The sequence below is a fragment of the Orcinus orca genome, chromosome 9, assembly GCF_937001465.1.
Source record: "Orcinus orca chromosome 9, mOrcOrc1.1, whole genome shotgun sequence".
Lineage (NCBI taxonomy): Eukaryota > Metazoa > Chordata > Mammalia > Artiodactyla > Delphinidae > Orcinus > Orcinus orca.
The window spans coordinates 22127614-22152624 of record NC_064567.1 but is presented as its reverse complement, the minus strand read 5'-3'; the positions used below and the strand labels follow the sequence as shown (position 1 = coordinate 22152624).

General features: G+C 39.7%; 1 protein-coding gene across 1 annotated transcript; it reads left to right on the top strand.

Annotated features, from left to right (window-relative positions):
- Nucleotides 1–990: 990 nt before the first annotated feature.
- Nucleotides 991–17356, top strand: SSMEM1 (serine rich single-pass membrane protein 1). Its single transcript, XM_049714512.1, has 3 exons — nucleotides 991–2173; nucleotides 6645–6699; nucleotides 8299–17356. Exons 1-3 carry the CDS (start codon nucleotides 1976–1978, stop codon nucleotides 8751–8753), a joined length of 708 nt encoding a protein of 235 aa, XP_049570469.1. The 5' UTR covers nucleotides 991–1975; the 3' UTR covers nucleotides 8754–17356.
- The last annotated feature ends 7655 nt before the right edge of the window (nucleotides 17357–25011 follow it).

The window sequence follows — 25011 nt, the reverse complement described above, 5'->3', positions numbered from 1 at the left end:
TGGTGTGTTAGTTTCTGCTTTATAACAAAGTGAATCAGTTATACATATGTTCCCATATGTCTTCCCTCTTGCGTCTCCCTCCCTCCCACCCTCCCTATCCCACCCCTCCAGGCGGTCACAAAGCACCGAGCCGATATCCCTGTGCCATGCGGCTGCTTCCCACTAGCTATCTACCTTACTACGTTTGTTAGTGTGTATATGTCCATGACTCTCCTGTCACAGCTCACCCTTCCCCCTCCCCATATCCTCAAGTCCGTTCTTCAGTTGGTCTGCGTCTTTATTCCTGTCTTACAGTTTGCTTTTATCTAACAAATACAAACGCCCACAATGTGCCGCTGAGCCGCGCGAGGATGTGAAAATAAAATCTTCCCTGGTTACCACTTGGAGGAGCTTAACCCGGGGGAGGCCGGTAGGTTCTGTAGAAAGGCAGGTGAAGTGGGGCGCAGTGAGCCCCGAGGAGTCGCGGCGGGCTCAGCCCTGGATCCCCGCGAGCTTCCTGGAGGAGGCGATGAGGGCCTAAAGCAGACCGGCATGGTCCAGGATGCGTGCGCAGGGTCTGGAGACTTGCTCGTGGGGATGCAAAGTGTGCCTCTAATAAAAACATCATGCCGTGTCATAATAAGCTAACGGATTGTTACATCTTGTACGTCCCAGTGACCAGAATTTTTTCCTAAAATGCTCCTAAGTTCCAATAGAAGAAAATGAAGTTTCCTTGTGGTATTGCATGTTAATGAAAATCTGCAGGTATGCTGTGCTCTTAAAGATGTAACCAATTTTTTTGGAGTGGAGTTTTTATATTTTTTAGATTGCCTTAGCAGCAATGGTGTTTTGCTCTAGTTTTAGATATAGAGATGAACTAACTTGAAAATTGTGCAAATGTACAGTCAAAGTTAGAATACGAGTTTCCTCCCCAACCCATGTCTGACTCTTTCATAAGAAGAAATTGTGCATGTTTGATGTAATTCACAACAGGTACATCTATGTTTTCCCTCTTAATGTAATCTATGAATTACTGTGCATTTATTCAAGGCTTAAAAAGGAACACGACTACTACCTAAATTAGATGTATTGTTGGCATTATGTATTAGTTTGCTAGTGTTGCCATAGCAAAATACCACAGACTGCGTGGCTTAAACCACAGAAATTTTTTCACAGTTGTAGAGGTTGAAAATCTGAGATCAAGGTGCCAGCAGGATTGGTTTCTCCTGAGCCTTGTGTCCTTTGGCTTGCAGATGGCCCCTTTCTCTGTGTCCTCACATGGCCTTTTTTTCCTGTGCTTGCACATCCCTTATGTCTCTTCCTTTTCTCATAAGAACAAGAGTCATTTTGGATTAGGTCCCCATCCTTATGACTTCATTTAACCTTAATTACCTCTTTAAAGTCCCTGTCTCCAGTTATAGCCAAATTGGGGCTTGGGGCTTCAACATAGGCATTTTGGGGAACACAATTCAGTCAATAATACATTAGAACTCTGTATGTTAATTTACAATGATATGATATATATCAAAGAGACTGAAAAAAATGAATGGACACCTCAGAGACTTAGATTTTAAAGACATTAAAGTACTTCCCTGGTGGTCCCTGGTGGTCTGCGCTTCCAATGCAGGGGGCATGGGTTCGATCCCTGGTCAGGCAAGTTCTGCATGCCATGTGGTACAGCCAAAAAAAAAAAAAAAGACATTAAAATACTGTATTTAAAGAAAATACTGTATATACAAGTTTCAGGACCAAAAAAAAAAAAGATTATGGCAGAATGCACCATATTAAGATATGGGGCATATACCTTAAACTTGCATAGAAGTGATTTAGACAGATCTTCCAAAAACTTAGTAATCCAAGAAATGTTTGTCAGTTCCTGTCATAGTTACTGAAGAATATGTCATAATAGGTTGCCAAGGAAGTTGTCGTACACATGGAGTGAAGTACTTCCCAGTCTTCTTCATCCCTTTGAGGGGAATATGTTCAAGAAGCCATCATGGGAGACCTTTTTTCTTTATTTTGGGAGGTGGATCCTCCCCCCATACCTACAAGTTTTGCCATTCCAAATCAAGATTATGAATGCCAGAAGGGTGACTCTTGTGAGACAATAGGGAACTTCCTGCTTTGGTATTTTGTCATTTTATTGGTCTTCTCCCAACCATTATATTGGTTCTTCTCTCGGGCTTCTTTCTGGGTAGGATATCCTTTTTCATTTTAAATAATATATTTACTGTATACTAGGGGATTTTCCATAAAATAAATTTATTTTACATTGGTGAAACTACTTTTTAAAAGTTTGTCTTCTAGTTTTAAAAATAATGCAGTATCATTCTAGAGAACCCAAGAATATAGAAAAGGATGAAGAAGAAAATTTAAACTACTGTAAACCTATTTCCTAGAGATAACCACTGTTAACATTTTGGAGTATGTTCTTCTAGTTTTTTAATTTTTCTGCATCACAGTATATCTCTCTTCATCTGTCTGTCTTTGATCTTAGATGGTTGGCATTATATTTTATATATTTTTATAACCTGCTTTTTTAAACTTAATATTATATTGTAATCATTCCTCAAATTATATTTACATAGCAGCACTCTTAACGACTACATAATTTTGTCATGGTTGCACCATAACAAATCTGCAATTTTGAGATATTTAGGTTGTTCTCAGTTTGTCCAAATGCTAAGTAATACTGGGATAAACTTCCCTACTGGTTAATGACCTCCAAATTCCTTTTGTAGCTGTGTAATTCTAATCAAAGATACAGAAGTTGTCATATATAATATAGGATACATGTTGTAGGATTTTGGGTTTTTAGAATGAGGCATTACATTCTCCACATAGAAAAAGATACAGAACTAAACTAAACAGAGCTAAAGTCACCACTCTAGACCACCTACCAGGGGAAAAAATGCCATCCTAAGGAGTGAGATAGCCCACTTAATCAGGGCTGTGATGCTCCCACATATTATGAGTAACTGAGGTCTTATAAATTGCTGATGTGGAATCCTTGCTGACCATTAATACCAGGCTGATGATTAATAAAACCACCACTGGGTTTCCCTGGTGGCGCAGTGGTTGAGAGTCTGCCTGCCGATGCAGGGGACACGGGTTCATGCCCTGGTAAGGGAAGATCCCACATGCTGCAGAGCGGCTGGGCCCGTGAGCCATGGCCACTGAGCCTGCGCGTCCCGAACCTGTGCTCCGCAACGGAAGAGGCTGCAACAGTGAGAGGCCCGCGTACCGCAAAAAAAAACTCAAAAAATAAAACCACCACCATTTAGCATTACAGCCAGAGCACTAGGCTGGCAATGGTCAGCTAGGCTGAATGCTGTTATCAGCTCTAGATGGAGAGGAGGAGGCTTGTTATGTCTATGCCAGCTGGATTCCATTGTAATAATCAAAGTCTCTTCCCCTCATCACCTCCTCCCCCTAAAAAGAAGTTTCATCTAAAGTCTAAATGCTTAAGATAGATACTTTGCCAAAAGAATATTTAGAATAGTGATAGCTTATACATGTCTTAGACTCCCTAGCTAAGTACATTGAATTTGTCTAGCCTGGCAAGAAAAGCTACTTTAGAAAATTAACAAAAAGTTGAAATTGATTCTTGGCAATTTCATCATGAAGACCCCCTTGAGAGGTCTAAGTTCTTTCTCTGCTCCCTTGCTTGCATCAGCTTTTGGAGTCACAGAGCCCTGAGCTTCAAGGACCTCAAGAGAGCTTATGGTCCAGCCTCCTGCTTGTAGGCAAGTAAGATATCAGTATCTATCCTTTGTATTTTTATTGATAAAGCCCAAAGAAATTAAGTGACTTGTCCAATGACACATGAGTGGTTATGACAGAGAGGAGAATAGACCCAGGTTTCCTGCCATATCATTTGTTTGTTTCATAGCATAGTTGAAATGTTGAATTATATCTATTCAGTGCTGATTAAAACCTTAATTATCTTAGAGGTTTTGTCTTTCACTTTGTACCCTTATGGCAACTATAATCCACTCAACTGCTTCTTCTAAAGGGTCCCAGATTTGAAATCTGAGAACCACATGAGAGCTAGTCAAAAAGGATGGAATTTTTCCTTCACTTTGAACTTCATTTTCTCTGCTAAATTATGAACATTTATTTACAAACCTTGAAGTAATGGTAAAAGCGTGATGGAAATGTGGTGGTAATTACCCTCAAACATGAAGCACACTGATTTCCTCTGGATTTGCCACTATCTAAGATGCATGTACCCTTTTGCTCTCAGAGATTATATATACTATATTTAGTTTATATATATTTTTAGTGTTTATTCAGACAGCTAGTGCTGGAATTTTTCCAAACAAAACCAGTCCAGGCTCTTCTTTTTGCATATGTGGAAACTGAGCTTAGGAGGTGTTACGTGGCTTGGTAAAATCACAATGGAAGAAAGGCAGAGCCATAGCCCAGATCTCACCACTGTCCTACCCTACACTTCAGGGCAGGCACTTCTGCTGTTTTCACTCAGCTGAGTCACACACAAAGACACTTAATAAAATGCTTTTGGTAACCACAGTTCATATGATTCCACTTAGCTTGATGTAAAATCTTTCTTTTGATTTTTTGATTACATTTTGATTTGACATCAAGTCAAATATGGAAGCTTTCCATGAAAAAGATATAAACCTAATAAGTGTTTTAAAACACTTTCCCCCCTGAATTACAAAAGTACCCATTATAGAAAATGTGGACATTATAGGAAAGTAGAAAAAATGAAATAAAAACCACTCCAGATTATATAGAAATAATCAACTACTGTTAACTTTTTAAGGTTCATAAACTTCTAATATTTTAATAATCATCTCTATACATTTTAAATTTAAAATAAGGCCACCCAAAAACATTTTTAAAAAACAGGTATCTTAAAAGAGGATTTCACTGAAAGCTTTCAGAGAATGATTTCAGTAACCCAGAAAGCAAAGAGGTACCTCGTTAGAGAAACTTGCCTACCATTGTGGAGATCAGGTATTAAGAAAGGAGTGGACCAAAGATCTTAGATTGCAGTTATGAATAACCAAGTGTGGTACTTTTCAACCCAGAGGCAGTATGACTTTCTACATAAATTCATTTTTTCCCTAATTGTAGACAATTTTAAGAATTAGAAGGAAAAAAAATCAGTTTCAACACTCAAAGCCACTATTGCTAACACTTGCGTACATCCCTTAGTCTTTTTTCTTTTCATATTTTTAGCTAACTTGTGATCATACGGCATATATAAATTTGCATCTTGATTTTTAACTTAATATTATAACATTTATTTCCTCATGTTAGAACATACTTTTATTATAATTTTTACAACTATATATTGTATGATTACATCATAATTTATTTAACTATTGCCTCCTTTTTAAAAAATCTATTTATTTTTGGATGCATTGTGTCTTCGTTGCTGCGTGTAGGCTTTCTCTAGTTGCGGTGAGTGGGGGCTACTCTTTGTTGCAGTGCGTGGGCTTCTCATTGCAGTGACTTCTCTTGTTGTGGAGCACAGGCTCTAGGCATGAAAGCTTCAGTAGTTGTGGCACGTGGGCTCAGTAGTTGTGGCTTGGGGGCTCTAGGGCGCAGGCTCAGTAGTTGTGGCACGTAGGCTTTGTTGCTCCACAGCATGTGGGATCTTCCCAGACCAGGGATCGAACCCTTGTCCCCTGCATTGGCAGGCGGATTCTTAACCACTGCGCCACCTGGGAAGTCTGAGCCGACTTTTGAATTTTGTATTTATATTACCCTAATTACATTGGGATAAATATTTCTGTATGTAAAACTTTCTCTCTTTTAGAGTTTATTTCCCAGTGATAGATTCCCAGAATTATTATGTGCCAAAAGTGTTATGAGTATTTCTAACATACTTGATATATTTTGAAAGAGTTGCTTTGTATGCATATCTTTTAGCAAAACCATTTTCAGCATCAAAAAGTGGGACACGTGAAAAATGGGACAAATATATTTATGGAATATTGGGGCAGAATTAGAACTATTCAAAGAAATCAATTTCTTCTAGTTGCCATATTCACAGGTAATATATTATGGTTGCATTGTGGAGGAAAGTTTCGGAAGGATTTAGGAGATATAAGTCTATGAATTCATATAAAGATCTTAAAGAATTATCATAACATGACCTGATAAAATGTCCTTTAAAAAGTAATTTAAAACTGGGACTTCCCTGGCGGTCCAGTGGTTAAGACTCCGTGCTTCCACTGCAGGGGGCGTGGGTTTGATCCCTGGTCGGGGAATTAAGATCCCACAAGCTGTACATTATGGCCAAAAATTTTAAAAAAAGTAATTTAAAACTAATCCTAGTACTATCATATCTGTTTTTAAATGACATTTAAACGATATTTCTCTATAAAATCAGTGAGTATAAGAAAACTTTGTAACTAATAGCTTCTCATCAGTATTATTTTCTCTCAATCTTTGTTCCATTTTGCTGGGTTCAAAACATTTTGGTAGATCCTGCTATCAAAGCATGGTCTTCTTAATGGGCAGCAGAAGTAGGATCAAAATAATAGGAACTCAGTAAGTATTTATTGAACTGCACTGTTTAAAATTAGACATTGTCAAAGGGCCCAAGGCAATAGTGTTTCTTAACAAGTAAATACGAGGGAAAAACAACCAACTGAGATCACTATTACTAATCGATATTTCTGAAACAGATGTCTGAGAAGAAAAAGAATGAAGACAATGGGACAAGCAGTTCGCTAAGTAAAGGTGAGAGCCAGTGCATATTTGATATTGGACTATGATGAGAGAAATATGTGTTGTGTGTGGAAAGCAAACAACAGAGGTAAATAGCCAAGAGTGTTATAGAGCCTCCCCAGACCTGTGGTGGCCCACTGGATGAACACCTTGCTTTGGTGCAGAAGGACTGCTTAGCTACTTCAGCAAAGCTGCTAGAGGCTATAAATTACTGTTAGGTAGAGTTCAAGCTGTCTTTTCATTCCTCAGCATTCTCCCGTCACACAGCTTGCCTTTCACACACATTTATTGCTAGTGTTACCACAGAACTATGAGCTATATATGACATCTTTTTCAATAACCTATAAATAGTGGTGTGCTGATAAATGTCTAACAACTGGCTCTCCAAAAATGTGTGTATATATCATTTAAAAGATTTTGCTAACATAAAGGATGTATATCAGACAATTTACAAATAATAAAACATATAATACACTTTATGGTAAATTCCATATAGGCCACTGATTCTCACAAAATAGTTTTTTGATTATAGCCTTAGCCAACCTATAGCTGCAATGGATGAACGAGTGTAGTCCTAATATGCATGTTATTGATACTTTCCTTTAAGTTAAGGAGTAAGATGAAAGAAACAGAAAGATGTATGTTGGAACTGAACTTGGTTGTTAATGATGTATATGACATCTTTGTTGAGCTGGATAATAGTTTTAGAATACTCTGGAAGAATATTTCCTCATTTTTGGGTGCTATTCACAATATAGCGGCTATAGGCATGACACCTTTAAATGTAATCTATGTCAGTAACATGTTCTCCATTACTTTAAGTCTAGACAATCAAGAAAACCATAAGTGAAGACCTGATTCTTAGTGCTTGTTGATTTTTATTCCTACCAAAACTAATTTCAGGTTACCAACATGATGTCACTGAACATAGGAGTTAGGAAGAGATGCACAGTAGCACATCATTGCATAGTATTTCTGATATCCAGAGACAACAGACATAAATAGTAGCTTCAAGAGCAAACCTCACAATAAAATCTAGTAAAATAATTTAGGAAGTGATGAGTTTTGAGTATTTATTACATTTATTTGTAACAAATTGATTTAGTGATAAGTTTATACAATTTAATTTTTACCAATAACTATGTTTAACAGCCATCTTGCAAAATTCCTGAAAGTTTATCAGTTCTTGTGAACTGGCTGGTGTGAGCCAACTCCAGCACACCAGTGTATAAAGAGAAGATCCTTTTTAGTTTTCTGCTACCCAAATCACATTCATATACACGCTTGCATCTTTAAGCCGTCAAGGCAAAGGTAAAAAGGTCCTTCTCTGGAAAAGTTTGGAGACCTTTCCCTTGATATTATATCAAGTGTCCATGAAACTTCAAAAGTAATATGTCAAGCATCTATCTGACCCTTTTGGTTTTTAGGAGTTTTGGTATGGTACTGGAAAATGAAGTCAGCTGCCAACACTTGCAAATGAGTGGGGAAAAGTGGTGGCTTGGCAAATGGCAGCAAAGAGTGAGCCCACGCAATAGGCTTCCTTTTTAGGTAAGATGAGATTATAGTAACCAGCAATGTGCCTAACTTGTTGATTTGTTTCATTGTTGTTAGCAAGCAAAGATACTTCCTATAAGCGGCAAAACAAAGATGGTGCCAGGGATTCTTTGCAAATGATGACAAAACCAAAGCAGAACCAACTTCCTCTTGTAACTGACTCAGAAGTGGCTTTGGTCAATGCATATCTTGAACAAAGACGAGCGAGGCACCATTCTGAATTCAGCCGGGTGAATCAGACACAACCTGACAGTGATACTACTGAGTGTGAGAGTGAAGTATCTAACTCGGGAGCCTCCTCTTGGAAGGAGAGTGAAAGTGAACACCACCAATCACCAGCCAGTATTAAGAAGAGAAAAATAGCTCAGAGGCAAAGGAATATGGGAGGTTGCCAAATCAGGGAAAGGCCCTGCCTCCACTGCAAAGCCATGAGAACCAATGAATGGCTGACCCGCCATTTCCTTCAAAACGCTTCGGTAACAACCCCAATGCAGGGAGATATTCAAGAATGAAATTCTGGACCTGGTATTAACATAAAATTCAGTAAATTTTGAATTTTATCTAGTCCTTACCTTACTTGAAGCCAAATGAAAGAGATGAATAAAACACAAAAAATGACCAGAGCTCTAGGTGAGGAGGCTTTTACAATAAAGTCTCTCTACTAACAACAAAAACATTCTTGGAATGCAAGAGATAAAATTTCAGATAGGGCTTCCCAGGTGGCACAGTGGTTGAGAGTCCGCCTGCCGATGCAGGGGACACGGGTTCGTGCCCCGGTCCGGGAGGATCCCACATGCCGCGGAGCGGCTGGGCCCGTGAGCCATGGCTGCTGGGCCTGCGCGTCCGGAGCCTGTGCTCTGTGGCGGGAGAGGCTGCGGCAGTGAGAGGCCCGCGTACCGCAAAAAAAAAAAAAAAATTTTCAGATAATTCTTTGTCCAAAAACAGACCAGTGAATTTGTTTATGGCACCATTGGAGCATCAAAGATCTGTATCCACTGTGATTTTTTTTATTCAGAAGAGCACAAGACAGATACTTTATGCCTTGAGTGTATGTATTTTGTTTATATCTGTAATACAAATAAGGAACCTCTTTGAAAATATATTTATGTTTAGAAACTATTTAAATTTATTCATATGTTTTGATTATCTGATTGACTGAATGAATTAGGTAATGTTGGTTGGAATAGAATTGGCTCATATTCTCCAGATCCATATTTACAGGTGGCTCTACCTGAGCTGTATTTTTTTTTTTTTTTTTGGCTGCGAGGTTGTGGGATCTTAGTTCCCCCATCAGGGATTGAACCCAGGCCCTCGGCAGTGAGAGCGTGGAGTCCTAACCACTGGACCGCCAGGGAATTCCCTACCTAAGCTGTATTGATGCACATGTGTCAGCTTGGGGCTGGTGAGGAGGAGCTGGAATGAGACTGGATTCCTAGAGTAGACCAGAAGGACAGCTGGGCCATGGGCTGTCCGTGGTTATTGTCCAAAGGGCATGACAAGTATTTAAAGAAAAAATTATTCTTACATGTGTTAAAATGATAAGGAAGACTTTATTCAAGACTATTTGTAATAGGGGTCCAGTCTATTGCAACTGGGGAGAGAAGTCAAGCTCAACTCCAAATACAGCAAGTTCAAGTGGGAATTTATAACCAAGGAGCAGGGTAAGGGTGTCAGTGGATGGAAAATTACTAAGAGGAGCCATCAAGCATAGGGGGATTTCTACTAAATTGACCTGGCATGATTCTTGCTAAAGGCAGACCAAGGACTTATACAGCAAAGGTAGAGGATGAGGAACTTGATCAGATGTCAAGGGTGCTCAGATATCAAGGGTGGGGGACTGTCACTAAACTTACTTAGCAGAATTCTTGCTAAAACTGGACTGGGCAGCCAAAGACAGGATGGGCGCCAAGGTTGAGATCTGGATGAGAAGAGGGCTCAGAAGAGCCTAACTCAAATTTGTCAAAGAAAGAGTCTTTATTGAAAGTTAGCCGCAATCCAGACATAGTTGGGGCTGAGTTTTCCAGTTAGGCGGGGACCCCAGTGGTGGGGAATTCAAGCAGGCCTAGTAGATGGGTGGCTATTCTGGAGGATGGCAGAACCCCAAGTGGGATATCAAACAAGGCCCAGATCCCAGAGAAGAGGGCTGACAAGGACAAGATAAGCAGCAGGGGCTCTGTGCTGGAGTTCAAAGAAGGGTTTAAGTGTTAGGGACGAATTTGGATACTACATTGATAAAGACTGCAGCTTAATACTAAGAACTGAGCCTTTTATGGGGTATTGGGAGAAATACAACAGAACTATGACTGTGGGCTTGGGAGTTACTCCTGATAATTTCAAGTTCCTTAACTAACGGCAACAAAGAGACCCGGGAGGCAATGTGGAAGTCCCAGCCATTGGAACTAGGCCGCTAGAATCCAGGACATGGGGTGACATTTCTCAGCTTATTTGTGGAGACTGTCTTATTCAGATTTCCTCAGGATTGGAACAGGTCTGAGGCTGCAAGTGAAAAGAGGACAACTTCAGGTTTCGACTTCAAGCGTCAACCTTTTCCACAAAGACTTCCTTTACTTCTTGATTTTACCCTCCTCCACTTTGTCCTCTCAGGCAGAACTCACTGTGCCCTCCCTTATGCTCCAATGTACCTTGAAAAGTTCTCTATCTCAGCACCCTTAACATTTTAATGCATGTATTTGTTTGTGTGTATATATATATATATATATATATATCTCCACCCTTAAAGATAGAGTCCATGACTTATCTGTATCTCTGTGACCCAGCACAGGGCCAGAAAACATGGCAGATAAATAATGCAGTTGAATCAATATGCAGAGGGATTCATGAATGCAAAAGGGAGGAGCTGAGGAAAGCAGAGGCAGAGAAAGCAGGGCAGGGGCCAATATCTAAAATTTAGTGAATGATTCTGATATTTTCTAACTTTATATGATCAAGATGCTTGTTATCTTGTTTATTTAAATAGCACCAAAACAAAATCCAAATACCAAAAGCCAAAAACACAAACTCAAAATATAGTAGTAAGTTGCAGGGGCAGGATTTAGACCCAAGTCATCTGACTTCAGAGTTTGGGCTCTTAATTACTGTGATCTTAGCCATTATTCTCTGAAGATGGAAAAATCCTGATTTCAAGGTAAGTCAGTTGCCACCTCCCACACAGCCATAAGTGATATCCAAGCTGATATAATCTCATCAGGAAGAGGACAATGACTGTATTCTAGATAACAGAGTACGATGGGTCCATGCCCCAAATGTGTTGCTTGTGGATCTAAAATATAAGCAATGAACTATTATCCGAAAAGTCATGTATGTCAAAGACTACTACTTTTCATGGTCTCATCTATGGGGCTAGCACAGGTCAGAGTTGGGGGGTGGGAGATAGCTGTCCACTGGAAGAAGGAATCATGGATGAGTTAAACCAGGGGCTATAAATATGAAGGGATTAATTAGGGTAATTTGTAAGTACGTTAATCGAAAAACAGACCAAACACAGCTGGGAGGACAGCCAAAGCCAAAGAAAGAAATACACTGAATCAGAGGAATAAGGCAAGGGCATTGTAAGATGAGGAGCAAAAGCATGTCCAGGCTCATTGGAACTGAATTAATGAGCAAGGTACAGAACACGTGAAGTGGAAGATAGTTCGTGAAACTAGGGCTGCAAACATCAGTTGTGGCTTGGTGTTCATTGTATTCAGAGCCTGTGTGAGCTGTCAAGGTGGGGCCCCTGGGCTTCATAACAGTCCCTTCTTCAGTCTGTCCTTGCTAAATGGGAAAAACTTGGGCACCTGTGGTTTTTATGGTAGAAGGTTGTAACCTGTTTGGGTAGCTTGCTTGTGGGGAGGCATGGAATTCTTGGGCTTGCTTCCTATCTGTGGTCCATCCATGCAACTAAATGGTCAGAACTGACCTGTGTAGCAATGTCCACCTACATCAAGCCTCACAACTCTTGTCAGGAACTGTGAGGGTGGGAACTATGGGATGCAGGGAAGTTTTTTTTTTAAAAAAAACAATATATTCTTTTCTTTTTAAAATTTATTTCATTTATTTATTTTTGGTTGTGTTGGGTCTTCATTGCTACATGGGCTTTGTCTAGTTGCGGCGACTGGGGGCTACTCTGTGTTGCGGTGCGCGGGTGTCTCATTGCAGTGGCTTCTCGTTGCAGAGCATGGGCTCTAGGTGCGCGGGCCTCAGTAGTTGTGGCTCATGGGCTCTAGAGCGCAGGCTCAGTAGTTGTGGCACACGGGCTTAGTTGCTCTGCGGCATGTGGGAGCTTCCTTGACCAGGGCTCGAACCTGTGTCCCCTGCATTGGCAGGTGGATTCTTAACCACTGCACCACCAGGGAAGCCCAGGGAAGGTTTTAACTGAGATGGATGTGGCAAAAAATGAGAGTATACACATAGGTGTTTGGAGAGGGGTTGGGGAATAGGGGAACTGGAAACTATAGCTACATGGTAGATAGTCTCAAACTCTGAACCTCTGCCCTCCAAGATTGGGTGGTGTGGTTTTGGTGGAAGGAGAGGCAAGCCAGTAGCAATAACAGCAACAATAATAATACTGATAATAGGTGACATTTAGAGAGTGCTTGCTATATGCCAGACACCAAAGTAAGCATTTTATAAGGATTAATTTACCCTTCACAAGCTTGCATCCAATTTTATGGATGATGAAACCGAGGCTCAGGGAAATTAAATGATATACCCAAGGTCATAGAGCTGGTGAGTTGGGGAGTTGGGTCTTGGGTTTTGTCTGATCACAAAGATTTTGTTTTTACCGTGATGATAACACATTATCCATGTTCTTAATGAACAGTGATTAGATAAGACCTTGAGAGACCAGACCCCAAATACCAAACCGAGTCCAGAGGCTAGAGAAGGACTGTTCATGGAGAATGGAGCCAAGGGTCAGAAGCTGAGCAGAGATTGGAGCAGTTAAGTAAAACAGGGAAGGGCTGACACTGTTCAGTGGAGAGGCCTTAGCATCATCTTACCTCATTTGCAGTGAGTAAGGCTGGACAACTATCAGTAGATCAGGCAGAAACTCAGGGTGGGCTTTTGAAAAAAGAAGGGAAATGGAAACTTAGCTGAAAGGGTTGGTGAAGGTAAGAATGAGCTTTGTACTGAATGTTGAGGAATAGGAGGCAGTAGTGACTAGAGCAGTGAGGTTGATGGCCAAAGTTTTGAGAGAATTGGGGGAGGACACCATCAAGAAAACCACATAGCTACAGCTCCTTGCACTGTTACTGACCCTCCTGCCTAGGGCCCCCAAAAGGGTCCTCCTGCCTGGTGTCATTGGAGCCAACAGAATGAGACTGAGTTTGGTTCAAAAGGAAAGGAAAGTTTTATTCTTTGATCAAAGAATGGGGAGGTGTGACCTCTCGCTCTAGAGTCCACACTCTTCCCAACAGGCTCTGGGCAGGGCTGCTGTGTAGGGATCTTGTCAGCAGGGAGGGAGGCAGAGATCTTGCGGGGCGGGCACAGCTGCTCTGCTCAAGGCTCCAGATTGCAGTGCTGGGCGCAGTGCCTCTGCACACAGCCTGCTGCCGCCGCCATCTTGAATTGCAGTGTCGTGCGCAGAGCTTCTGCCCACGGCCCACCGAGCTGAGGTGTCCAAGCGGCCATTTTGCACTGGCAGCTCTGGGCTGCAGTGCCGCGTGCGAGGCCTCTGTGCGCAGTACGCCATGAGCAACTGAAACTAGGCGAAGCACAAAGGAAAAGAAAAAAAAAGGTTAGACTTTATTACCCAGATTCTATTTTTATTTCCTGGGAATTTTTAATGGGCTTTGCTGGTGACACCACCACCATCCCTTTCTCTCACAAAAGAATACTATCTCCCAACAGATTCCAGGGTAGTGTTTTCAAAACAGTGACCCATTAATAGACTGTGCAATCAATTTAGTGGGTAGTGACTAGCATTTAGTAACAAATGAATAGAAAATAACAGTGTCGCACATAATAAAGGTAAGTATTGTTTTTGTTTTAGTGTGTGTGTACTGAGTTGCAATCAATGCAAAATGTGTTTCTTACTAGGTAGGATAGAAAATAGGAGCCACCGCTCTGGAGGAGTTTTGTCAATTTTCTGTATTCGCCAGCTATTCCACCACGTTAGTGAAGGCAGGTGTCACTCTATGCATTCGTGATTGTTGTATGCTAGTAATTAGTAAATCGTCACTCAGAGACTAAAGGATGGACCAACTGTCTAGATTTGTGAAAAGCTTGAATTAAATTATACAACTTTAAAAGAACTTTAGATTTATTATTTTCAAATAGAGTAAGTGAAAGCAAGCTAACCAACTGTTGCCTGGTACACAGGGGTGGGTTTTGCCTTGGTGAAAAAACAAGAATAATTTGTAATTGACATTTCAAAGAAGCCTTAGAAACAGGCCAGCCTTTGTTTAAATCATAATTACCCTGTTTGTATGTAAAAGGATACTTCTAAAGCTTTTCAAAACAACTGGTTCTTTTAAGTAGATAATTATTCCCTTTCCAATCTTGTTTACACTATTCAGAACTGCAGTGAATTCTTTTTTTTTTTTCCATAGATAGTACAAAGGTTAACTTCAGCCAGCCCTTCCTCAAATTATCACAAATTCCCAATTAGTGAATTCTAAACAGGGTTTCCCTGTAACAATATACCAAAGACTTGTATGATGTGTTCTTTATTGCTTTGAATAACATCTGACAAGTTTCCAAGTACCAGGCCACCTGGATATTCTCTATCTGTCAGGAACATATGGCCACAGAGGTGCATTGGAGGGTAAGAGGAAATACAAATCAGGCACAAACATGCAGGGGTAGTGAAGGAGACAAAAGGGAGAAAATGTCCCTCCTCTTTTTTTTAGTATCTAATACCAACTGAAGTGTACATTTATAGGCACTTTTTACTGTAAAGAAGAGTTGCACTTTAAATTTCACAAAGCTACAGATGGAAATAGAAAACCGAACTTTTTTGTATGAGACTGGAAGTTATTAGAGAGGCCCAGAGAAGCTGGCAAAAAAAAGACGTATTCCAAAAAAAAAATTATACTTGTCCTTTTTTGCATAACATTTCTCACTGCAGATCTCCACTCAGTGAACAAAAGGAAGTGCATGAAATACTTAAAAACAAAAACAAAAATGTTATAATCCCAGACAGTACTGTTTTCTAGTTCTTATCTTTTATCTTCTGAGCTTGGCCTCTTTCACAGGCAGGCCCTCAAGCTGCCTGATTACAGGGGCCTGTAGTCTATAATTGTCTTTGTTTATTAGGGCTCTCTGTCACTATGAAGTTTCATGTGTTCAAAATCTTGCTTTAGCAGTGAGAACATCAGGCAGGGAGCCAACTCTGCTACTAATTAGTGTAAACCAAAAGAGGGAAGCAGGGAGATAAAAACCAGGTCCCAGTGGAAGGGTCTGCAGCCAGGGTTAGTAAAAGTGACATGGCAGGTCAGAGAGTTGAATGAGACAAAAGCGCTTGGAGAAATGCAACTTAGGGCCGGAGTCTTTTTGTCTCTTTTCTTTGATTGCACCCCTTCAGATGCAGCAAGCGTCTGTGGTAGCCTCCATCAATTGTTTTCCTTCTGTTCCAGCTCCCCATTTTGTTCCACTGTTCTCCTTCCCTTATAGGAATTAGGTCCCAGTCGGTCTAAGGCAACCAGGGTGGTGCCATTCCCCTTGTCAGTGAGTGGTTCATGCATGGGCATGTGATCTAATTCTGGAAAGGGAAGTTTGCTGGTGGGGTCATTCTGAGAAAAGTCTCTTCAGTCTTAAAAAAGACCTGCACTGTCCCTTTTCATTTGGTGGGTGATGTTGATGACTTCAACTGTGACAGGTACCTGTGTCCATAGAACATTAGTCTAAACATATCAAAGTGAAAATATGGAAAAGTCTCGGTCCTGAGCTGCTAAATTAAGAAATTCTGGAATCATCCTACTTTTGGACTTTTTGTTAGGCAAGAAAATTTCCCTTATTAATCATTTTAAGTTGGCTTTTCTTTTACTTGCAGCCGTTATGGAGTCTTAATCATCTTTTATCCTCTATAATTTCTAGAGCAGCTCCTTTTGCCTATTATAAGGTGCTCAGACGTTAAATAAATACTAAGTAAGTACATGTACTCCTTTGATGGAGCCTGTGGTGGTGATGCTGAGAGCTGTTAATAGCTGAGAAAAGGTCTTTATAAATGTTGTGGACTTTTTAGGTTGACTGCCTCATCTCTTTTCTTTTCTAGGAGCCTCTTTTTTTCCCTGATTCTCATGCATGTTGTTACAGTGTGATCCTGCCTGTTTCCATCCCTTCACCCTGTCCAGTCATTGATTTCAGTAGGACTTTCTTCCAATCAAAGTTCCTTCATGAGAATTTGGAATTGGGACCAGGAAAGAGATCAGTCTCCTGAGGTGACTGGACTTAGAGCAGAGTAGGTTTTCACGTTTCCCTTCATATAGATTTGGAAACCAGGGAAAGCAAGTTGTAACAAGAACAAAAGAATGAAGCAAAGAAGGGCAGAGAGATGCAATGGAAAGTTCTGATGGTTTTCAAGTCCCTGGTTCCAGTTAATTCCTAAGGCCAATCTGTTTACCCTCTCATAGGCATCATGACACTTCACTCGTTGGCTCTTATAGTAAGTTCCCCTTTTTGCTTATGCTAACTCAAGTGAATTTCTATTACTGGAAACCAAAAGAATCCTTAAAACAGTGGTGTGCTGGTAAATGTTTAACAATTGGCTCTGATTGTTAAAAGCCCTGATTTTGTAGCACTTGCTGATTTCTGTGATATAAATACTCCCACTGTTGCTTATTTCACATTAACAAAGTGACACCACTGAACGTTGAGTTGGGAAGAAATGAGCATAGTGGCTCTGGTGAGCTGGTCTGTGACAGCTCCAGCACTGCCTAAAGAATACAACACACAGGGCTTCCCTGGTGGCGCAGTGGTTGAGAGTCCGCCTGCCGATGCAGGGGACATGGGTTCGTGCCCCGGTCCGGGAAGATCCCACATGCCACGGAGCAGCTGGGCCCGTGAGCCATGGCCGCTGAGCCTGTGTGTCCCAAGCCTGTGCTCCGCAACGGGAGAGGCCACAACAGTGAGAGGCCCGCGTACCACAAAAAAAAAAAAAAAAAAAAGAATACAACACACAGCATGCTTTTCAGAAAATCATCTGTGTTAAGTGGGAGGTTCAAGGATATATACACTGATGGCTGCTAAGCTGGGAATTCCGGTATTAAAATCTTTTAATTAATTTTAAATGTGCAGAGTCTTGGGACTCAGGGAATAGAGGAAGTAGGATTAAGTTCTTAAATATTGAAAAAAAAACTTTAAAAAGTATTATAGTGATTTGGGTGTATTGGGACTAGGTGGGAGGTAGGGAGCTTGGACTGAGGAAGGGAAAGAGGCTGGGAGTGTAGCTGGAAAGATGGGGAAGAAGGTGGCCTGTGTGAGGGCAGGGTCCAGGCCTTGACAAAAAGGAGAATATCACCTTCTGCAGGTGAAGACAGGCATTCTAGGGGTGAGAAGCCAAGGCTACCTGGTACCCCAGGCCACCACACCAACAAAGGACTAAATTAGGTCATTTGGCTGTCATCTGTAAAATCTCCTGACCTGCTTTGCTTTTGTCTGAAGTTCCTTTAAAGAGGGAAAAGCCTTTTATTACACAATTAAAGATAAGATAAGAAGGTATAAAATGTATATGCAGGGTTGGAGTAATACATTCATTGCGAATGAGGTCAAATAATCAATCAGTAGGTCTGGCATCATATCCTTCCCTCCTTTTGAAGAGGGGAAGTTGGGAGGGGTGGAGAAAGATGGTATCAGGACTTTAAGAAGCCCCTTCCAAGCCTTGCCACCTTCCCACACTTGATTCCTCTGCCTGAAACACCGGTCACCAAATCTTCAAATGTTGGACTCTTCAAATGTTGAACTACTCCTCAATTTTAAGACCAATCTCAAAGATCACCCCTCTAACATTTTCTGTGGATCTCCCAGGAAAGTTGGTTCCCACAGTTGAGACCCCTGTTGTAGCCCATCATATCTTGCTATCATGACCCCCCAATCTTTCCTCTCTTAGGTTTGATGTTCAAAAACTGGATTTTTGGACATTATGCATTGACACTCCTAAACCCCAGAACTTGGATTTTTGTACTTGAGCTCATGAATGAGCATTTCAGATGACTGTATTGTTTAGTTTCAATGGCATCAATATCTTTGTTCACTGGTGTTTGTACATCTATTTGAATAGTTAGTCCTTGACATTTATACATGGAAAAATGAATGTGTCGATGTTAGTGATAAGAAGAATAGATTTTATAGATTTAGTTCACTTGAGACAAAGCTGGAAATCATTAGACATGCTGGAAGGGGTGCATTTTAGCATCAATTACATATTTGGACTTAAGCCTGTTGACTCTGCTCATTTGTAGAAAAAAAAAGATCAAAATTAAAGAAAACATATAAAATGCTGGAAAATATATTCCTGAAGAATATATCTGAAAGGTGATGTGAACTAATTCCTTATATAAAAATTAATTCCAGATGGAACAAAATTGAAAGATAAAACAAGGAAACCATAAAAGTACTAGAAAAGTGCACTAGTAGAAAGTATCCTAATCTCAAGTAGGGAAGACTTTTCCAAGCACAGTACAAATAAAATCCAGAAGCCTGGGCACTAGTGGAAGAGTGTACACTGTTAGAGCCTTCAAGAGAAGGATTTAGCAATTCAAATCTAAAAACTTACAGATATGAACCTCTCACCTACTATTCTACTTCTAGGAATTTATTCTAAGGAGATCATCATGGATATACACAAAGATTTACCTAGTATTTATATTGTTTCAAATGATGAAAAATTAGAAAAATCCTAGTGTCTTCTAATTGTCAACTGGTTAAACAGAACAAATCCACACCAACCAAAGATAAGGGGAACATTGGGACTTCCCTGCTGGTCCATTGGTTAAGACTCTAGGTTTCCAATGCAGGGGGCGAGGGTTTGATCCCTGGTCAGGGAACTAAGATCCCACATGCCATGCGGTGCGGCCAAAAAAAAAAAATTAATATACACTATTCAACAACTTGCCTTTTTTGCTTATAAATATACTTTGACATCATTCAATGTAAGTTCATAAAGACCTATATCATATCTTTTTAATGGTTGCATAGTATTCCATTGTATAGCTCTATCATAATTTGTTGAATGAGTTTCTTATCAATGAGCATTTATTGGTAACCTAAGTATATGTACTGACACGGAAAGGTGTCCAAATTATATATATATATAGAATGTATATATATTTCCTTTCCTTTCCAGCTCTAAAAATGTATGACTGTGTGTAGATGCACTTTTAATTTAGAGTTGCATGGTTTGGCTCTGAATTATAAGCTATATTATAATTATACTTTTAATGTATACATGTTAATTGCATCTCTCCATCTACTGTAAATTGTAAGCTCTTTGGAATGAGGGGTTATCTTCACTTCTGTGTTTTCCAAAACGCCTATAAAAACGTTTGGCACTCACTTGGGAAAACAATTTAGCAGATGCTAAAAAAGTTAAACATAAGAGTTACCCTCTGCCCCAGCAATCCACTCTTTTACTTACTTAATTCATTAAATTTAAATTTTGAATATGATTCAAAATTTCTGTCTCTTTTACATCAACTATAGTTTTTTTCTTTTTACCTTTTGGCCCCCTTTGCCCAAGTAATAATTTTTTTTAGCAAATCAGGAGGTTTTTTATTCTTCGAAAAAAAGTTTCTTGACATTTAAAAAAAAATCTTGATGAAGATCTTGAAAGGAAATTTCTAATTGCAAGTAATGTCAGTGTCATCTTTTTAAAATTTTTGATTCTGTAAACTTTATATACAAATGAAGCAACCACTAAATTCTACAGCTTTAAAAATTACATACCTGTTACCATCGTTTGACAATTTCATCAAGAGAATATAGATGAGAGCTTATCCAAAAAATTAAAAACACATCTTTTTGGATTTGGATTTTCTCAGGGGAAATAGCCCACAACACTGCATCTTTTGTTTGAGCATATATGGCATCTCCCCTGAGCCTGGTCTTCTCCACATATGATAGAAATAAGTGTGGAAAAGTAAATGTAGCAAGTATTTGTTTTAGTGAAACCTTTAGAACCTGTGTCTGAGGCTAGATTGGACACTAAGCCCAGGGACTTATAAAGGCCAAGCCTGCACTCTGAGGTTTCAACCCTTGATATTCCTTATGAGTTGAGAAAAATAATGATTTCACCTTTGTGTGTGTGCAAATTTATGTGTTTTTTTCTCATTTTTTAATTGAAGTATAGTTGATTTACAATATTGTGTTTGTTTCATATGTACAGCATAGTGATTCAGTATTTTTGCAGATTATACTCCATTATAAGTTATTACAACATAATGGGTATAATTGCCTGTGCTATACAGTATATCCTTGTTGCTTACTAAATATATGTTTAAGTTAAAAAGTAAGTTCGACAGTATGTATAGTCTGTCTAAAATTTTGGAAAAGAAAAAAATAAGCTGATTAATATATACACAGAAAAAAAATTTCTGATAAGATGTATATACCCAACTGGTAATAATCATCAGAGATACAGATTGGGACAGGGCAGGGGGCAACATGAGAGGTAGTCATATTTTTGCTATAATTTTCAGCAATATTTGAATGTTTTTACTATGAGAATATTATTTTAGAAGCAGAAAAATATGTAAAAAGTATACAAAGGCAGTATAAGAGTGTTCCTTATAATATGCTTTGAAATAGTGAAAAATTGGATGTCATATACAAGGGATTGGTTAAATAAATTATAATATATCCATATCATGGAATATAATTTAGCTCTCGCCCAAATATAGTATCATCTCACACTTACAAAAGTAACCAGTAATAACAGTATGTTTTTATATAGCTCAAACTGTTAATTATCTCTAGGGATACCTTAACTTTCTGAGTTATTTCTGTAATATGTCAGTTCTTAATGAGCAACATGAATTATTTTTGCAATTGGAATAAAGGACTATTATTTAATGCATATTGAAATTAGGAATTTTATAATATATTTTAGCTCTTAAGAATTAACTACCCTACCCTGTTATATCAGGTAAATCTATTGTTTAACTTTTATGCATTAGACTTTTGTATACATTTCCAGGAATGTATAATGTATTTTAGTTGAAGACTATTTATTTAGATATCACTTTTTTTATCTCTAGATCAGTGCTATCCAATAGAAATTTAATGCAAGCCACATGTGTCATTTTAAATTATCTAATAACTACATTTAAAAAAGTAAAAGGAAACAGGTGCAATTAATTTTAATAATATAATTTATTAACCCAATATATCTAAAATACTATCATTTTGATGTGTAATGAATATAAAAATTATTAATGACATGTTTTACATTCTAATTTTCATACTAAGTCTTTGAAATCTGGTGTGTATTTTTATACTTGCAGTATATCTCAATTTGGATGCTAAATTTCAACAGTTAAAATGTCCTACCAAAATATTACATTGTTTTTAAAGGAAGAATATTTTACACTGCTTCAGTTTTTAAATTTGAGTTAAAATTAATTAAAAAAATTCAATTCCCCAGTCACACTAGTCATATTTCAAGTGGTCAATAGCCGCATGTGGCTGGTGGCTACATTCTTGAAACAGTGCAGATATAGAACATTTCCATCACTGCAGAAAGTTCTGTTGGACAGTGGTAGTCTAGACATTGAGCTCTTGACTGATAAAATCTTATTCATCTTTGGAGTCCTACAACTTAACAGTGCCTGTCACATAGTAGGTATTCCATAAATGAGGGATCCATTCATGGAACCTAAGCTGGGGTGATCATAAATGGGAACCTGATGCAGACAGAGAAGGATGAGAAGACAGATCTTCACAATATGGTGTTGGGTGGTTATCTTCCGGCTGAGGAAGGACAAATAGTTATTGTACTGGAGGTTTTTTGAGCTTGGTGTTGCAAACAGCAAATGATCTATGAATTCTATTTGTTCTTCCCAACTGACTTGATAGAAACAAGAATTTGTGTAATGGACTTTTAGACCTAAGTAAGCACAGAGGCTGTCTTTGGAAGAAGGCCAGGGCCCAGTGTAAACTGGGTCCCACTGGATTAACATGGTGATTGCTGGTGGCAGGTGAGGGCAGCAGAGAACCACCAGGGTCGTGAGCTTTGAGGAGCCCCAAGGTATGGGTAGGTGGGAAAATGAAGTATTAAGGTGAACCCAAATCAGGAACTCACAGACCAAAAGGAAAGCCAAGGCTACAAAGCACAGCATCAGGAAGGATGCCAAACCCAGTTGGGACCAAGGTATAAGGAAAGATGCCAGGACCTGTGGTTTCCCATCCCACCTTAGAGGGAGGTTTGGTCTTTTCTTTCTTTATTTTTATGTAAAGTATAAGCAAATTGAAGAAAATTAAAGTTACTGTTAACCACACAGAAGTGTATAGCCAAATCACTTGTTTAAATTTTTGGTGTATTTCCTTCCTATATAGTCATTATTTTGAATGCATGTTTTGTTTTGTAAGTGGATTCTAAAAAAAACCACCTTAATATTCTGTAAACATCTTTCCATGTCTTTACATATTCTTAGTATTCTTATACATCATTAAAAAAATTATTTATTTATTTATTTATTTATGGCTGTGTTGGGTCTACATTGCTGTGGGTGGGCTTTCTTTAGTTGCAGCAAGCAGGGGCTACTCTTTGTTGCCGTGCGTGGCCTTCTCATTGCAGTGGCTTCTCTTGTCATGGACCATGGGCTCTAGGTGCGTGGGCTTCAGTAGTTGTGGCACATGGGCTTAGTAGTTGTGGCACACGGCCTCAGTAGTTGTGGCTCGTGGGCTCTAGAGCACAGGCTCAGTAGCTGTGATGCATGGGCTTAGTTGCTCCTCAGCATGTAGGATCTTCCCAGACCAGGGCTTGAACCTGTGTCCCCTGCATTGGCAGGCGGATTCTTAACCACTGCGCCACCAGGGAAGTCCCAAGAACACTTTTCTAAAGACAGCTATCATCTTTCTCTTTCTGAATTACAGATTCCCCAGGGATAGGTTGATAAAGAGGTGTTTGGTCTAAAATGGTCTTTTCCTAGAACTGAGTGGAAATACCTTGGATGACTGGACAGCCAAGAGTGTTGGAGCAGTGACCCAGGGTCTGAGGATGCCTGCTCTACCCCTGATCACTCCTGGGGATTTGTGTAAGTCACTTCCCCTTTTGGGGCCTCATTTCCTCATCTGCAAAGCAAGGGGTCTTCAGTGGTTTCTTTCCATCTGGAGATTTCTCAGTGAGTCTCAAAAACAGATTTTATTGCGGTTGATGGATAGGTTCATGATGTGGATTGTGGTGATGGTTTCATGGGTATATACATATGTCAAAGCTTTTCAAATGGCATATTTTAAGTATATGCAGTTTATTGTATGTCATGTATATCTCGATATAGCTATCTAAAAAAACTTATTTTATCCAGCTTTCAGAATGATGAGGCGGTAGAAAGGATGATACTCTCTTCTGATAAGCATCTGTTTATATTGTCAGTAGCAGAGAGAAACAACAGTGATTTCTGGAGTTTTCCCTACAGCTTCCTACTAAGGCTTGTGCTTTCTCCTCCTCCAACTTCTTCTATTCATTAAAAAAAATTACTGATTTCATCCATTCCAGGAAATGTTCGTTTTGTTCATCTCAGGCATCATCCTTGAGTCCTCACTCCTTTTTGGAATGCCCGAGGTTCAGGAGCAAGGGGTCTGAGCTTCAGTTGGATCCCCAATGTGGCTCTAGGCTCATCCCCACTATCTTTTTCAGGAAGAGAAGAGAGCTGTCATGTCCCTAACACTTACAGTGAACTCAACTCGTTGGGTAGTAACTCTCAGCAAAAATTCCTCTTTGAAAGCATATTGTAAGGGAGATAAAACAAATTCCTACAGTGGAACTTCACACACTGTGACAATTGGGTGAGGAAATGCTCAGAGGCTGCTGTGGAGGTGGCTATCTGCCCCTCCTTTCCAACCTACTGGTATATACCCTTTTCCTGACTTCTCCTATGCCCAGTCAGGCACCAGTCACTCACCAGGGACTCTGATTCTTCCACTGAAATGCCTCTTGGAGCCCTTCTCATGCATTCCCAGCCACCACCCAGCCCAGATGCGTCGTTTAAAAATCTGGATTTCTCCAGGAAGCTCCTTGCTTGGCTTCCTGCTTAAAGCATCGGTTGTGCATGATTCATCATTCTCAAGACTGCAGTCACTTACCAGCTCAGAAACCTTCTGAGGCTCTACATTTGCTCCTTTCATCAGGTGTAAAGTCTTCTGCTTGAACTGTGAGGCCCTCTATCACCTTCTCGTATCTTCTTTTCATATTCTACCTTCTCCACCATGCCCAGGGTCAGGTCTGCCCAAGTGGGGCAAATTTCCTCCCAACTCTATCGTGTACCATTTTCCCCCAGTTCTCTACCTTTCTCATGTTTCCAAACCACCAGAAATCCATACTCTCCTCAGCAAATCCTATCTGCCCGTCTTTTCCAAGAAGCTTTTACTGATTCTGCAAGTACCTTAATTTCTTTCTTTCTTTTTTCTAAAAAATTATTTTATTTATTTATTTTTGGCTGTGTTGGGTCTTTGTCTCTGTGCACAGGCCCTCTCCAGAAGTATGTTAATTTCAATTCATATGACTACTGTCTACTTGATAGGTGCTGGGGACATGAGGATGAATTATGGTCTCTGCCTCTTGGTTTCTTTCTTCTCCCCAACACCCAAGAGAATGAAAAAACCAGAAACACCCGT